The 17,035-nt window shown below is 43.7% G+C and overlaps 3 protein-coding genes across 3 annotated transcripts; 2 read left to right on the top strand and 1 right to left on the bottom strand.

The window, feature by feature from the left end:
- Positions 1–403: 403 nt before the first annotated feature.
- On the top strand, positions 404–2,163 carry LOC116190446 (octanoyltransferase LIP2p, chloroplastic-like; the record flags this gene model as incomplete). The annotated part of the gene is given in 5 exon segments (XM_031520127.1): positions 404–480; positions 581–732; positions 735–844; positions 1,212–1,362; positions 1,771–2,163. Coding segments are annotated over 5 exon segments (816 nt in total), but the record flags the coding sequence as incomplete, so codon positions are not given.
- Positions 2,164–3,599: 1,436 nt separating this feature from the next.
- LOC116190449 lies at positions 3,600–4,699 on the top strand. The gene is made up of 2 exons (XM_031520129.1): positions 3,600–4,122; positions 4,318–4,699. The coding sequence occupies exons 1-2, from the start codon at positions 3,932–3,934 to the stop codon at positions 4,457–4,459; spliced, it is 333 nt and encodes a 110-aa protein (XP_031375989.1). The 5' UTR covers positions 3,600–3,931; the 3' UTR covers positions 4,460–4,699.
- A 1,241-nt stretch (positions 4,700–5,940) lies between these two features.
- LOC116190448 (cytochrome P450 CYP82D47-like) lies at positions 5,941–8,537 on the bottom strand. Its single transcript, XM_031520128.1, has 2 exons — positions 7,395–8,537; positions 5,941–6,714 (listed from the first exon to the last, which is right to left on the bottom strand). The coding sequence occupies exons 1-2, from the start codon at positions 8,412–8,414 to the stop codon at positions 6,088–6,090; spliced, it is 1,647 nt and encodes a 548-aa protein (XP_031375988.1). The 5' UTR covers positions 8,415–8,537; the 3' UTR covers positions 5,941–6,087.
- Positions 8,538–17,035: the final 8,498 nt, after the last annotated feature.

A 17,035-nucleotide genomic window follows, 5' to 3' on the forward strand; every position in this document is an offset into this window, starting at 1 on the left:
GAACTCACTATCGACTCGAGCCTCAACGATCCCTGACGAGAAGTTAAAAAGGTGCCAGCCTAAGCGGCTAGTCGGCATTGAAAAAGAAAACGGGAAAAGGGAATGATAAGAAAATAGAAAACGGAAAACGGGGTGGGGAAAACAGAAACTGGCCCCCATCCTCCCCGCCGTAAGTCCGGGGAAGCAGGCAGTTTGCTCCAAAGCTCCAGCTTTGGAGGCTCCGCTGCTATGAGAATGGAGCTCTGATGGACCTTCCTCTCCTCTCCTCTCCTCGAGCTCTCATCCTTCATTACTTCGATTCACGAGATAGAGATAAAGAGATGCTTCTGGCCTTAGCAGTCCCAAGCTTCATCTCCTCGACCACGGCACTCTGGTCATCTCTACTTGATCAACCCACGACCGCCGACCACCACACCCTCGGAGGGTATCGGCGAAATCTAACCCGACGTTCGTCCCAGCCGCGCATCAGAGCAGGAGGAAGTAATCAGCTGCTTCTCGATGCTTCTCTCTCTCTCTCTCACGCACTTCGTCGAACATTTTTCCTGGTTCTAAATTTATCGCCTGGTATTCTTTCGCGCAGATGTGAGTGCTTCGATCTGCACAACGAGCTCGTTCCCTACGGGGAGGCATGGGCGTGGCAGAAGGACATAGTCAGGAAGAAGAAGGCCCTGATTGAGAACGACCAGGATTGCCCGGACACTCTGATAGCGCTGCAGCACCACCCCGTGTACACATTGGGACGCGGAGCTCGGAGGAGTTCCTCCGTTTCGACCCGAAGGCTGCTCCTTGCGATGTTTATCGGACCGAACGAGGGGGAGAGGTCACATACCACGGGCCCGGTCAGGTATCCGATGTTTCTTTGATTCTGTAATGCGTTGGAGGTCCAGTATCAGGATAGCGTCGACGCGCTCCTAATAAAGATGTCCACTGAGAAGAAGTGATTCTAGAACTGAAATATGCATTAAAGTGAGACGACTCACGGGATGTGCTTTGCTCAATGGCTAGACGTAAAAGTTAGCTTTGCCTGTTGATGATAATAATTAAGCCTATAAATTGCACTTCATTACCCTGTAACGCAAATGAAGGAACTCGTATTGGCTCCGTGTTGTAGCACTACCATGTAGAAGTGCTTCCTATATTTCTTTTGTATTAAGGGTTGATCTACTGCTCTACCTTGTTCTGACTATTGATGCATGTGTCTGGCATTGTAGCTTGTTATGTACCCTATTATCAATCTCCGAAATCACAAGATGGATCTGCATTGGTACCTCAGGTCACTTGAGGACGTGGTCATTCGCACTCTTCTCTCGACATTCTCCATCAGGGCTTCTCGGCTCCAGGGTTTCACTGGTGTCTGGGTTGGTACGCAACTTGACAACTTCATATATACTATTTATCTCCAGTCTCACTTACTTTCCCCTCATAAGTATATCTTTTTCTTTAGGCTTAAGCCTCTTCCTTTGGTTGTACCCATTGGAAGGCCAAAAAGGTGTCAATGTTACTCAGAAAATTTCAATGACAAAATTATCGCTGCTGTCACAGAGTAATACGAAATTAGTTCATTGTATTTCCACATTGTCTTGAAATGGTTAAAATTGCAGCAGTTGTATATTACCATCAGTTTAAGTTTGGCTTAGTGCAGCTTTAGAGTTCCTATTTCGATAACCTCGCATTATAAACCGGCTATACTATTTTTGATATTATATATTATATATATATATATATATATATATATATTTTTTTTGATCCATCTTTTCTTTTGCCCTTAAGGAGATCAGAAATTGGCAGCAATTGGGATCCGCGTATCTAGTTGGATAACTTATCATGGTTTGGCTCTGAACGTCACCACAGATCTGACTCCCTTTCAGCGGATTGTTCCGTGTGGGATACAAGACCGAGGAGTTGGAAGCTTAAAGGGCCTTCTGAAGGAGAATTCACAATCTGAGCAAAGGGGGGCACCTTCAGATGATGGTGAACTGATTCATATTACCTATAATTCTCTGATTAGAGAATTTTCAGAAGTTTTTCAGCTCGAAGTTTGTCAGAGATCCGCCTCCTCATCAAGCATGTTAAAGAAAGAAGCACAACTCAGTTAACTAGGGAAAGCGTTGCTCTGTATTAATTTTATGGGATATTCTGGTAAACCTCTTCGGTGCTGAATAGGGTGAGTTCTGCCACATATTGGTTTGTAGTCTAATACACACATGTACCAATCCATTTTGAGCCCAGTAATATATCAGCCTGTATTACTATATGTTTCCTTCGTGTTTTTCAATTCCTAACAAATTCCTAGATAGCTGGTGTGGTGCCTGAAGTCCTGAAGATTGCTTATCGAAACTGAACAAGATCAGAGCTTGGAGACCGAAGTTCATCCGTTAGATTGTCAGGGGGCTCAGGTTAAGTGGGGAGGCTTGTCATTAAGGTCAGTCTATTGAACCTTTTTTCTACTTGTTGGGATGGAATTAGTGACAACCCGTGGATTTCGGGTAGAAAACTGTCCAAGAAGATAGATGCATGAATACCCTTTGAAGACTGAAGATGCGCTTAACCGGAGCAGATAATAGGTTACATGGATATACCTTACAGTATCAGGATATCCCTTAAGTTTTACATCTCCAAGAAGATATATATGTGTATCACATATATAAATATACCTTCATTTTGCCAACAATGATACAAGAAGGGTCCGACGTATATATATAGGCTCAGGCACATTGACTCACAGAAACAGCTAGCCCTGTATCAATACTAAAAATCTCAATAGCAATTGCTTACACCTAGTGCAACCAAGCAAACATTACTCAAGCAAATGACAGGTCACAAGAAGATCAATCACGACCATCATTTTCTTTACATACAATGATTATAAGTACAGCAAGCACAATGATCAACAGTTATTATTGACCTCTAGCACGGAACAACCAGTATAGCTCATGATTGGTTTGAAACTTCTCCGGACTGAATGATTTGTCTGCCCAAAAGTCTTGGCATGATGATGCATTTACTGATTATACACGTGTTGGGAATCCGAGGAGTGATGGAATCGAGAGGGGTGGCCTTGAAATTGGTCAGCCCCATAGCTTCCTCCATGTCAACTGCCTCATCCCCGGCGTCTTGAACATCGAAAGCATGAAGAAAAGAAGCAAGGGCAAGGCCTACCACTGGAGGCTCAATGAGATTCGGGACCTCTCGTATGAGCTGAACCATCTCACACAACTCAAAGGCCTGAACTGATAGCTTGCCAGAACAGTCTTGCTTACATGGCTTCATGTACTATGTGGATGTTCGACATTTCGTGACCCAAAAGGACCTCACATGACTCCCATGAGGCTCAAGCTAACGTCGATGTTCTTGTGGGATGTTAGGAACCTCTCAGGCCTGAACTCGGATGGGTTGGCCAAACACGCTGGTCACGTTGTATCTTATGTAGTTCAGCATAATTTGGGTTCCCTTCGAGATGAAGTAACCCAAGACATTGCAATCCTTCATAGCCTCATGAGGGACTGCTAAGGGCGCGGCAGGGTAGAGTCTTAAGGTTTCCTTGATGACGGCATGGAGGTAAAGTAAGTTGTTGAGGTCTGATTCGTTCACCTCCTGTCCCTCCCGATCTGAGTGTCGAGTTCCTGCTGGATCTTCTTTAGAGCTTCCTTGTTATTGAGCAGTAAAGAGAGGGTCCATGTCATGGTTACTATTGTAGTGTCTGAGCCAGCTACAATCATTGCCTACAGCAAATATGTATGCGATGTTATACTCGCGTGCGCATGCACACATACAAGCACTGGTTATATTCGCCAGCCACATCGTTTATGTTTTACTAAGAAAACAAAACATATGAGCATTATGTTTTACCAGGCATGCTGCTTTGTTGATGGTATCAGAGTCGTAACCGCTGATCTCGGCATCATCTTCATGAATAGTTAATAGAACATCAATGAAGTCTTGCTCACTCTTTTCCCCACCAGCGCTCGAGTTCCTTCGAGCCTTGTGCTCGTCGAACCACTGTTGCACCACCCGGTCGAGCTTCTCAGTTGCCCTCTTCATGGCCTTCTCATGGCCGCCCAAGTCGAGCCACCTCAAGAATGGGAACCCATCAGCCACCACAAATCTCCCTTTGAGCTTCATGTACTCTCTCAACACCTCTCTCTCCTCGTCTGCTTCACCATGATTATTAAGTCGCCTCCCGATAATCATCCTTAACATTATGTTCACACTTAAGTGACCGAACCACCTTTTCATGTCCATGAGTAAAGCTCTGGCCGTCCTCGACGCATCAATGCTGCTGTAACTGTTGTTCATTTTTCGATATTCCTCACGTAGGTCCCTGATCAAGGTGAGGACCTTGGACTCGCGGACTTGCCGAAGGAGCGTGATCTGTTGGTCGGAGAGCAACTTGTGGGTCAGAATCTTTTGCGTGTGGCGCCAGTACGGGCTGTATGGGCTGAAGGCGACCACTGCATAGTTGTAGGTCATGACGTCTGAGCTTACAGACTTGGGCCGATTGGCGAATGCCCTGTCGTTGGTGGTGAGGCAGTCCTTGGCAAGTTCCCAAGTGTTCACCACCACAACTCTGCGGAGGCCCAAACTGATGGTGAAGATCGGGCCGTACTTGTCAGCCATCTGGGCCAGGACCAAGTGGGGAGGGAGGGGACCACCCAAGAGGTGTAGGTGACCGAGTAATGGCCATGAACCGCCCGCATCAGGGACCGTTTCGTGCCCCCGGCTAATTGCTTCTTGCTGTCATCTCCTTTCCTAATAATAAGACTTCTTGTAATGTAAAGGATTGACAAGATTAACGCAAAGAAAGTGATGAAAAGGATCGGTGCAGACATAGAGAGATGAGCTGAATCCTCCATGAATGACAAGACTGTTCTTTTTGATGATTACAGCCACCACCAATCGATCAGATCAGGCAATAGAGAGTGGAGTAGGAGGGCTTTTAGTGTACGTATAATCACTATCTTAATACTGTTATATACTACGATGAAGTTGCCAAGAAAAATCAGAACGGGCACTCGAACATTATAGCCAGAAAGAAGACTACAAGATTCCCGAACTGCCATTCCTGATATAACGGCTAACTGATTGTCCAATCCGTCGACGTCATTTCTCGGTTCCATTAAATTATGTTATAAATATTTTGTTACTTCTTGAACTTCAATCGCTCTCAGTGTTTCGCTCACACTCACAATGATTTATCACATCTGCAAGTTTTGCAGAACAGTACACAAAAGAACAATGAGAGAAGTAGAAAGGAGATGAAGAAGGGAAATCTTCATTAACTGCTTGTGCGCGTACATACACCATCGACCCTTCTTACACATCAGACCATAAAACACAACTTAAAATACATGCTTCCGACAGTTAACATTTAAAATTCAAAAAACAGAAACTGTCTGACTTCACTCCTAAGTTACTGCTAACTACAAAACAATCTCTAGCATAATTCATGCCATTGTAAGGTGTTGATTCTTGTGCTCAGGCTAGGTTCTAATGATGGAGACTCGGTGCTTTTTCACTGGAACGATTCTTGTAATGAGACAAAATCTGTTCTCCGGAATTTGGTATTTGCAGCGAGGAATAATGATTCCAGACCAGAGGATATAACCCGCTCATGAAATCCAACAATGATTTGCACTTTGGACCACGATATATATGTACCTTAATAATCCAACAATGATTCTTTCGATAATGATAGGATGGATCCTGCATATAGAGACACAAAGATGATGAAGAAAAGAGACCCCCATTTCGATTCTGCAAATATTCAGGACTTTTGTAAAATCTGTGTGAATTATTTTGGGACTTTTGTAATTTATTTTGAATTTGTGTACTTTACTTTTTTTGTTAGTAATTTATTAAAAACTTAAGTAATTTACTACCAATTGAAATAATTTACTCTCATTGTATAGTGCAACTGATTGCACTATAGATTTTCCCTTCTTATGACCGTAAAACTCAAGCAAGCAAGAACGTTATTCAAACACACAACAGGTTACAAGAAGGTCAGTCACTTCAGTTCGGGCCAAGGTCGAGATGATCATAAAACAAAGCAGTTTATTTGCCCGAAAGTCCTTTGACATGGCGCAACTACTTGTAATACACGTGTTTGGGAACCCGAGGAGAAATGAGAACTTCGAGAGGGGTGGCCTTGAGATTGGTCAGCCCCACAGCTTCCTCCATGTCAACTGCCTCGTCCGCCGGCGTCTGAACATTGAAAGCATGAAGGAAAGAAGCGAGCGCAAGGCCAACAACTTGGAGGGCTAGTGAGATTCCAGGGCACATCCTCCTCCCGCTCCCGAAAGGTATGAACTCGAAATTTTGTCCCCTAACATCAATGTCCTTGTGGGTGGTCAGGAACCTCTCAGGCCAGAACTTGGATGGGTCGGGCCATACACGTGGGTCACGTTGTATCTTATACAGGTTTAGCATAAGTTGGGTGCCCTTGGCAACAAAATAGCCCGAGATGTTGCAGTCCTCGATGGCCTCATGGGGGATGGATAAGGGGCCTGGAGGGTAGAGCCTTAAGGTTTCCTTGATGACGGAATGGAGGTAAGGTAAGTTCTTGAGGTCCGATTCGTTCACTTGCCGATCCCTCCCGATTTGGGTGTCGAGTTCTTGCTGGACCTTCTTTAGGGTTTCCTTGTTGTTCAGCAGTAAAGAAGTGGCCCATGTCATGGTCACTGTTGTAGTATCTGTGCCAGCTAAAATCATTGCCTACATGAGACATTCACATGATTGCGATCAGGAAAAATGTCGTAGTAAATAACCTTATTGTTTATGTTTTACCAAGAACAAAGACACATATGCACTATGTTTTTCCAAGATGCCAAACTTAATTTAGATAAGATAATCTTACTTATTTTGTCAAATCATTTTTATAAAAGATAACTTTAACTATTAGATAAGATAAGATAATCTTCCCTCGTGAAAATTAGAAGTACGATGAAGTGGAGCCACAATTGTACTTTTCATATCGGTCAGTTACGTGATAAACTTGTCCTATCCCATGCTCATGCTCGTTCTCGCAATCAGCACGTTTGCACTATGTTGTGATGTCGCAACATGCAAGTCACAACAGTATATGATTTACAAGATCGATCATCAATTGTCTGCTGTATATCCAAAACGGACATTTCTACAGTTGTTTTATAGTAAGAGTTCCATGCATGTGCATCAGTGCATGGAAATCCAATTCTAAAAGTAGGATATACATATATATTTATATATGTATGTATGTATGTACGTACGTATATAGATTTTTTAAATCTCAAGAATTTCTTGGAGGACAGTTTGATCACAACGCGTGTCCCGTGGCAAAAATCACTATCTTGAAACTAAAATCTAAACATATTTAGAAATTAGAGCACAACATATCACAACACAAAAAGTCTTACCAAGCACATAGCTTTGTTGATGGTATCGGAATCATAACTGCTGATCTCCGCATTACCGTCAAGATTAGATAGCAAAACATCCATGAAGTCTTGCTCACTCTTTACTGCACCAGCCTCCCCATCCAAGTTCCTCCTAGCCTTGTGCTCGTCCAACCATTGTTGCACCACCAGGTCGAGCTCCTTGGCAGTCTTCTTCATGGCCTTCTCATGGCCGCCCAAGTCGAGCCACCTTAGGAACGGGAGCCCATCGGACACCACAAATCTCCCTATGAGCTCCATCCAGTCCCTCAAGGCCTTCCTCCCCTCCTCGTCGCCTTCGCCATCATCATGGAATCTCTTCCCCACAATCATCCTGAACATTATGTTCACAGTGATGTCCCTGAACCACCTTTTCATGTCCACGAGCAATAATGATGCTGGTTCAGCCCTCGAATTACTGATGCTACTGGCGTTCTTTCTTCGATATTCCTGATATATGTCCCTCACTGAGGCGAGAACCTCAGACTCACGGACTTGCCTGAGGAGGCTGATCCGATGGGTGGAAAGCAGCTCTAGGGTCGAAATCTTTCGCACATGGCGCCAATATGGGCTGTATGGGCTGAATCCCACCATCGCATAGTTATAGGTCAATATCTCCGAGCCCAGAGTCTTGGGACGAGTGGCAAATGCCCGGTCGTTGCTGGTGAGGCACTCCTTCGCAAGTTCCCAACTGTTAACCACCACGGCTCTGCGAAGGCCTAACCTGATGGTGAAAATCGGGCCGCACTTGTCGGCCATCTGAGCCAGGACCAAGTGGGCAGGGCGGGGACCGCCCAAGAGGTGGAGATGGCCGAGGAAGGGCCATGAGCCGCCCGCATCAGGGGCCATCTTTTTCGTGACGTCGCCAGCTGATTGCTTCTTGCTAGTATCGCCGTTCCTAGTGATAAGGCTTGTTATGTAAAGGATTGACATAAACAAGGCAAAGATGGTGATGAGAATGGTGGGTGCTGACACAGAGAGATGATCAGCTGACTCCTCCATGAATGACTCTTCTTAGTTGATAAGTTAGCTATTAAAATTTGGCAAGGAACACAGATTGTAAAGAGGATGAAATCTATAGCTACGCTCAACGATAAATATATATGGAGGGCGGCCTAGAAGAACTTAGTTGACTGTATATATAAATCATTTGTCTAACATTCTTAAATTTTGTTTCTCATCAGTCGAGGGGGAAAACGTATCCGAAATCGATAATTTTCTTTGCAGTTGTTATCGGGATTCAATTAAGAAACGTACGCCAGCAAAATTTTTATTTTTTATTTACTCTAAGTTCTAGTCTTTACCTTGGAATTAGCGATTGTCTAACTTGCACGCAGGAAAGGATAAAAGGTGGCTCGCATTAGTCCTAAGGTAGAAAAGTACAGTAGTCGAATGTTCTACTTGTGCAACGTCACTGATTATGGTGTGTCCTCCTCTTTGATTTGTCCATCCACTAAATATTACAAGATAATGTTCCCGTCAGTCTTGCCCATATTGTTCAGAAAGGTTAGAGATATATTAATTTAAGGCATGGCGTGAAAGGGAGAAAATACACAAAGAACGGGCCAGCCGCCATAACAGTCGCAACCTCGTCGATGTCGACCATTTTTCATCCACAGGAAACTATGGTACCAGAGATCGGCGAGGAAGTCTCAAGACCGTTGGATTAGGAGGGGTCACTGGTTCCTGGGGCAATTGATCGGACTCTAGTATTAGCACCCCGTTTTAGTCCACCGGCACTCGAGAACCATTAAGGAGGATCCTACTTAATTCCCTCGGTGCATTCACTACATTTGAAACGGGGCATTTCTTTAATCTGACTGCAATTTTTTATTTTTTTAGAAAAAAAGAAAAAAAAAGAAGAAAAAGCTCTCCGGGACAATTCTAGGCATTATGTGTGTCAATTTTAATTTTCAAAGTTCAGAACAATATTCAGGGCCATGAAATATTTCTCTGCAAAATATTGATCATCGAATTTTTCTGCACACAACGATGGTCCCACATCATTTTTTGGATATCCGATTGAAAAGACGAGGATTTCATGCCTTACGTGCATTAAGTTTAATTTTTCAAAATTTGGGATGATACTCGGGGCTGAAAAATATATTTCTGCATATTGTTGATTCTCGAGTTTTTCTGAATGCAACGGTGGTTCCGAAATATTTTTTGGATATCGAATTGAAAAGACTAGAAATTCGGAAATAATTGACAATTACGATCGACGCATGTCGGAGGTTCGATGTCGATTTTATCGAGATTCGATTTCCGTCAATACAAATTGAAATTCTCATAGAGCCGATCATTTTTCGAATTTCTCGATTTCAAAGTTTTTATTCCGAAAATATCGACGAATCCCGGGAAATTAAATTATCGATCAACGAATGCCCGTTCGAGCTAATTAATGAAAAAAATAATAATGAAAGTGGAAAAAAAGGAAAAAGGAAAGGGGGAAAGGCGGCAGATGGGTCGGCCAAATGGCCAAGTTGGCCGACCCATGCCATGCTCCCTCCCTTATGTTTCTTTTGTTCTTCTTTTTCCATTTTCTTCTTTTCTTCTGGTTGTTTTGCAGCATATGCCCTGCTCTCTGACCAACTCTTTAATTTTGTTTTCTTTTCTTTCTTCTTCTCATTGTTCTGCGGCAGATCCTGCAGCCTTCTGCTCCACCCATCCCGCTGCTTCCTGCAAGCTGCAGCTCCTGCAACATCCATCCATCCCATCCTTCGACCATAACCTGCAACTCTTTCTCCTCTGGGACAGCTGCTCCATCTGATCACAAGCCTCCCTCTCCTCTACTGCTCCTCGATCATCTCAGCATCCCCATCACCAGCCCCACCATCTCCGGCTCCATGACCTTAACGAGCAGCCGGATCATCTGCGGATCCTCATCACCCCTCTGCCATCCTCTCATCACAGCCATTCCCTCACTCTGATCAGCACCATCTTGATCCTTTGTCTTCTCTTTTCCTCCCTCTCTGAACAGCTAACCATCACAGACCATCATCATCTGCACTTCTCTCTCTCTCCCGATCCCTCTCCGTTCTTTTCCTTTGCTTTACGCCACACCAGCTTCTCCTGACCTCAGTTCACCATCATCTTAACCTCCTGACACCATCATCTTCACGACTTTTTATCACTTGCAGCTCCCTCTCTTCCTCAGCCATCCCACACCGGCAAGGGCTCCCGAGCTCAGCCTCTCCAGCTCACTCATTCTCACTCTCATCTCCACTGATCCCTCTTCCCATCATTCCCTCCTGATCACTCTCTCCCGATCACCTCAGCCTTTCCATGACCATGACCACCTTCCTCTAGCACCTCTTGCTTCGACCAGCCCCTGACATTCTCACCTCTATCTCTTGCTCCTCCCCCTATCTCTCGGCTCCTTCCCTTCCTCTCGACTCCCTCCTGTTCATCACCACCACCACACACCAGCAGCTTCCTCCCCTTTTCCTTCCCCTTCATCAGCAACCATCACCATTTTCAGTTCTGTCATCACCTTCACCATCCATTCTTTTTTTCCCTCATGCTCACCATACAACAGTGACCTTCATTCTCTCCCTCTCTCTCTGTGTCTCGGGCTTGGGATGGACCAATAGCACACATATCAGGAGCAGCAGTAGAATTCTTGGTCTCCTGATTACTCACGGCCTTTCCCCAAGCTGTCAACCTCCTTGGCATTGCTCTCCTCATCCCTTTGCCTTTACTGCGAACTGTTGGCTCTTTTCGACCTCCCGAGCTGAGCTACCGTCCCGCCTTGTTCTTCTTCTACTTCCGTTCTTGCGGGTCTCTTGTCCATCCTCCAGCTCCCCTCAAGTTTCTTGTTGTTCCCAACTCGTTGTGCTGTCGTGGTGATCTAAAACAGTTCGTTTCAGCTCGGGATTGAGGGAGTTTCAAAGTTTCTTGAGTTCTTCCCAACATTGGTTCGGGAGAGATATCATACCCGGGCTTAGTGGCATGATAGGACTCTTGTATTTAGTTAACTCGATATTTGTGTGTGGATGACAATGATGGAATTTGAGTTTTTGCCAAAAGTAGCACGAACCGGAATAAAGGATTGAACTCGGGTTCTTAAAAATCGGCGCGTGTGTTATGAACCGACTCGTACATGAATTTGGCATTTTAAAAAGAAAAATCGGGCTTAAAATCGATTGTTTGAAGTCAGAGCGAACCCACATGAATTTAACCTCATGCTCATTCAACTCTAAAGATTAAAATTGACTAAAGAAATTTTAAATCGGCTGAATTTGATCATTTGGACCTACAACCGGCAAATTAAGTCTTGATGTGATTGAACATGCCCATGATTGTATATTGTAGTGTTTGAATGCACTTTTTATAAAACCCACACGAATCGGATTAATCATGTAAAGTCGGTTTAAAATTGAATTTAATTTCAAGACGATTGAGAATTAGAGTTTTTATTAGACGATCCACAATTGGCCAGTTCGACGGCTCAAAACCTGCAAACCAAAGCATTTAGCAAGTTCACTCAAATTAATAAATTCCACACATAGGGTAATCGAGATGTCTCACTTGGCTAATTAACTCACTTGGCTCTCTAATGAATTGCATGAACCAGCCAATAACTTGTAAACGAGTTGATGAGTCATAAAACGGTGGCAATACCCTTTTTTAAGACCCACAATTTTCAACAAAAACACTGAGACATGTAACACACGTAGCATGAATATCTAAGGAGTATTTGCGTGTCTTGACTCGAGTCTAGGCCCGATTTAAGGCAGTTCGAGTCGAAATGCATGAGTTTTTCTTAGACCACTTTCAGGCGGAGCGCCCAGTTTCGCAACTCTTTCGGGGTGGGGTCTACACGGCCCCGATGGGTCCAAGAAATTGGTCGACACTGGTTACAGACTTTCAAAGGTCCATGCCAAATACTCTCGGCCTCATACAAACATATTTTTGCGGTTCAAGGACATGATTATCGGTTCATGATTTGCTGACAACCCTAGAGTTAGGGTTATCGAAACACTTCGAGGCACGGGTAAAGATGGGCAGCCTGTGCGGGCACAGGTCTTATCTGTAAAGCCCTCTTTATTTGACTGGGGTGTTTCTGTCATCCTATCATAGATTCAGACGCTTAAAGAGGTGGATCAGAGATACGAGTGGGGACGGCTCGTGAAAAGTTGTCCGACTCTTCATGGGGCATGAGCAGAGACCTTGGCATCCCCTATTATTTCGCACTCCCACTTTCCTAAGTTTGTGCTTAGATTGGGTTTATCTGTCATAAAACAAGAAACCAAACTAATCACACACTCGACGTAATCAAACACATGGAGATGAGAGGGCAAAACCCAAGGTTTTAGGTTTCTAGCAAAACACACTTCTGTCATAATCTGTTAATTTGCCAATGTCACAAACAGCAAAATTTAAAAGAAACCCACGTACTCAGGGCTTGACAACAGGCATCATGAAGTTCTTTCTAAGCAAAGCCAAATGCTACATGCCATTTCAGGGCGGCCCATGGCCGATCCTCATCACATGCATCTTCTTTGTTTTTGTCTGTTTAGGATAGAGACATGTCTGCCAAGTAACCCCAGTTCATAATTTGATAATTACATATACATGGCAATTAATTCACACCATTTGTTTGTTTTATTTGGTTTAGTTTATTTTATCTGTTTTTATCTGTTTTGTGACAGTTCAAACTCGAACCCATAGGATACGGTTCACACGGGGTCCAATGACCCAACCATTGATCATGTGGTCCAATGCCCCCACACACTGAGTGCACGCGATTCGAGTGCGGTATGGGGTCTAGTCTCAAGTCACCGTTTCGACCCTAGTAGTACCCAAGTGGATGATGACTCGGGTCATGATGCGTGAAATGAGGTTAGATAATCACCTGCGAGCTCGACCGGTCCCACGACTATCTTGAGGATCATTCGGTCTTCCTGGGATTTGTTGGTTCGGTCGAACCTGACCTCTGGCTCTCACGGGCCCGCGTCGTATTAATTTCGGTTTCGGACTTTCCAAGCTCACGGTAAGCAGGAGAGGAATATTGGCCGAACGCGAGCCTATCGGGATCCATTTGTTGTAATTTATATTTATTGTTTGAGAGTATATTGTGATGTATTTATTTGTACATTCATTCATGTAACGATTTTGATCGGTAAGCGTGAGGTTCGAGAGTCGGAACCAGTCGAGTCGGTTTATGGGTCCCTGGGACGAGCAGGACCACACGAGTCACAGGCCCGGTCCACGCGGTGAACCGGCCATCATGGCCTGGTTGGCCAAGATGCAAGGACAGCGGACCAATCCCCTGACCCGAGATCCGCCCGTCTTTCGGTCCCTTAAACCGAATCGATCATTTCCACGAATTTACGGTGTCAAACCGAGCGAAACCTAATTAACGTGGTAAATAAATTAAAAATGACAAACCTTAAACAAATTAGGGTACTGATAAGACTTGTGGGATATAGGTCCGCATGTAACAGAACCTCCTGAATTCAGAACTTCTGGTTCCGCAAGACCATATGCCTTAGCAACTAAGTGCATTCATTACCCCTAGACTCGGGCAACTCATTGGACCTCGGCCTTCGGGTCTTAAACAGGTAGTGGTGACTCCCTTTTCACGCATGTCCATCACGCGTTCCCAAGAAGATGGACACTCCCAAGCCGTGCGATCAGCAAGCATGTATGTAGGCCCCGACGAGACGAAATTCGAGTCCACAAGATTGTAAAATTTTTCTAGATCCACTTGCTACGTACCAATGGCCATCATCCATTTCTTCTTCCCCCCGGCGGGCCCCTCCTACCAGTTCTATCCAATGACTGGAATTGAGATCTAGTCGTTCATTACAAAGCTTCTTTTCTCTTTTCCTAGTGAAACTTAATTACATAAAGCTTTCGGTTTTCAATTCTTTCCACACAAGATTCGTTCGCCAGTCTTCTCCTGCATTTGGAAGCAAGTGAATACCAAGGATCTCTAGCAGTCCACAAGGTCGTGTGTTAGGTCATGTATCTTTCCTTCAAGCATACCCAATAAAGGAAGCGAGGGACTGCTGGAGCATGGAACCAAGCAGTGATGCTCGAATTGTGATAACTCTTTATGTTGGAGTTAATTTTCTCCGTTAATGAGCAAATATTCGTGCTAAGTCTTCAACTGTTGTTTGTGCTCTTTTTAGTTTTTTAGGTCAAGTTTAGTGTTGTATGAAGTGTTTTAATCTATTGCTCATATTTTGAAGATTTTGGTACTCATGAAATGAATATTCGTATTTGATAAGAGCATCGAAATAAAGGATCGTGGCTGCACTTGCCATAGTTGCAACTGCAACAATCTGGAGTCACAACTCTGGTCTGGAAATCATGGACAAAAGGTTTAGAGTCGCAACTTTCGCGTTTATGTCGTAGCGACTCTGGGCAGTCTGTCACCCCATTTCAAGAACCGATTTTCTCGTTTTGAAAGTAAAAAGTTGTAGGCTACATTTTTGTGATCAATTGGCCAACTTATAATCTTGATAAACCCTTCATTAATTAGGGTAAAGACAAGGTAATTAGTAGGTAGCCTATATATATATATATATATATATAGATGAAAGGAAGAAGGGAAAGATAAGGAGATACACATCTCTCTCTCTCTTTTCTCTCTTTACCGTTAGAAGGAAAGAAGAAAAGGGGCAGTTGCTGCTAAAATATAACAAGAGAGAATTGAGCAGCAGATGAGAAAAGAAGAAGGAGGAACCAAGCTCAAGCCAAAGAGGAGAAGAACTGGGCAACGAGTCAAGACATCGTGACGCAGCGGAACTAAAGAACAATTGTAATCTGTTGATTCACGCACGAATGCCAAAAATAATTTTCTATAATCTGTTGATTCTACGAATACCAGGGAATAGGTATCAAATTCGTTGATTCAATCAATGCCGAATTTGGGATAATAGAGAAAATACTATCTTGAAATTTTATTCATCAAAACTAAACTACTTTAGCCCTAGGGCTTACATCGCTTAAATAGGAAGAAACGAAATTGCAACAAAGGAAATAAACTATTTTAGGACAAAGGAAATAAACTATTTTAGGGAATTGCAACGAAAGAAATAAACTTTTTCCTAAAATATGCAAAAATGCCAAAATAACATAAAATTGCCTGTTTGATGCCCCCAAAATTTCCTGTTTGGCTCCAGATGCTGTTTCCCTTGAGACAAGGTCGTCAGAACTTGTTTTTCTCAAGATACCGATTTGCCACGTCTTCTGCCGCATCATTCTGTTGGAAGGATGGATCACTCACTGATCCATGTTAATGTCTGTCTGTATTTTTTCTTTCTGTTAGTTATGTTGTCTGTAGGTTGGTTATTGGAAGTCAGTTGGTCTCTTGTAGACAGTTAAGTGGATGTTGTGTTTTTTTTTGAATTTTAAATGTAACTTGCCGAGAGCAGTTACTACCAAGTGTGTTATCTTTATATGTATGGGATATGTCAGACACTGTGTTATGCATGTTCTGTTCATGAATGAATCAGTGTTCATCATCTTCTTACTTTATCTCTCTCTCTCCTTCAGTATGTTGATCTGAGTTTCTGCAGATACCAAATCTGCAGAATTCTAGTGTGCATAGAGACCACAGATCTCTGAGTGCATTTGAGTGTGAGAAGTAGACTTATATTACACAAGAAGAGAGTTACCTGTTGAGGGAGAGTTAAAGTTCTTAACAGTGGTATCAGAGCTTTAAGAGGATCTTAAGGGCAGGGTTGATGGATGCGACAGTGGCAATGCCCAGTTTCTCAAGTATTACTCCACCAGTTTTTGATGGAGAAAACTACCAAACATGGGAAGTGAAGATGAAGGCTTTCATGGAGGGTGCAGACCTATGGGATGCAGTGCTGGAAGATTACGAAGTTGCTCCCTTGCCTGCAAATCCTACTCTCAACCAGATCAAGATTCACAAGGAGAGAGTTACTAGAAAGGCCAAAGCTAAGTCATGCTTATACTCTTCTGTTTCTCCTGCCATTTTTACTCGCATCATGAGGCTTGAATCTGCAAAAGCCATATGGGATTATCTGAAGGATGAATATGAAGGAGACGAGAGAATAAGGGGCATGAAAGCACTGAATTTGCTGAGGGAGTTTGAGAAGTTGCAGATGCAGGAAGGGCAGGAAGTGAAGGAATATGTGGAAAAACTGGTGCAAATTGCGAACAAAGTGAGAATTCTGGGATCCAACATAAGTGATGAAAGGTTGGTCCAGAAAATCTTAGTGTTTGTGCCTGAGAAGTTTGAGGCAACAATTGCCTCACTTGAAAATACTAGAGAATTGTCAGATCTGAAGCTTTCTGAAGTTCTCAGTGCGTTGCAAGCACAGGAGCAGAGAAGAATAATGAGAAAGGAGGAGCCAGTTGAGGGTGCCCTGCAAGCAAAAGTGAACAGGAATGCTGTTGAGAAGCAAAAGAAGTGGCAGCAACAGAAGAAGTTTGGAAGTGAAGCTGGGAAGCAAGGAAACACCAGCAATTGGAATCAGGAGAGGAAGTGGAGTTCTGGTTCCTGCAGGCATTGTGGAAAGAAAGGTCATGCTCACTTTAGGTGTTGGAAAAGGCCGGATGTTAAGTGCAGGAAGTGTCACAAGATTGGACACATGGAAGCCATCTGCAAAGAAAAACACACTGAGCACCAGGGAGACAGT

This window comes from Punica granatum, unplaced genomic scaffold (genome assembly GCF_007655135.1).
Source record: "Punica granatum isolate Tunisia-2019 unplaced genomic scaffold, ASM765513v2 Contig00439, whole genome shotgun sequence".
In the NCBI taxonomy this organism is placed as follows: Eukaryota; Viridiplantae; Streptophyta; class Magnoliopsida; order Myrtales; family Lythraceae; genus Punica; species Punica granatum.

Bases quoted from the DNA above. Each gene is read 5' to 3' on its own strand.
- LOC116190449 (XM_031520129.1), top strand. From the start codon at position 3,932: ATGAAGTCTTGCTCACTCTTTTCCCCACCAGCGCTCGAGTTCCTTCGA. The intron at 4,123-4,317 runs GTACTCTCTCAA...TTCCTCACGTAG, and splicing joins AATCTCCCTTTGAGCTTCAT to GTCCCTGATCAAGGTGAGGA.
- LOC116190448 (XM_031520128.1), bottom strand. From the start codon at position 8,414: ATGGAGGAGTCAGCTGATCATCTCTCTGTGTCAGCACCCACCATTCTC. The intron at 6,715-7,394 runs GTAAGACTTTTT...TGTCTCATGTAG, and splicing joins TCAACAAAGCTATGTGCTTG to GCAATGATTTTAGCTGGCAC.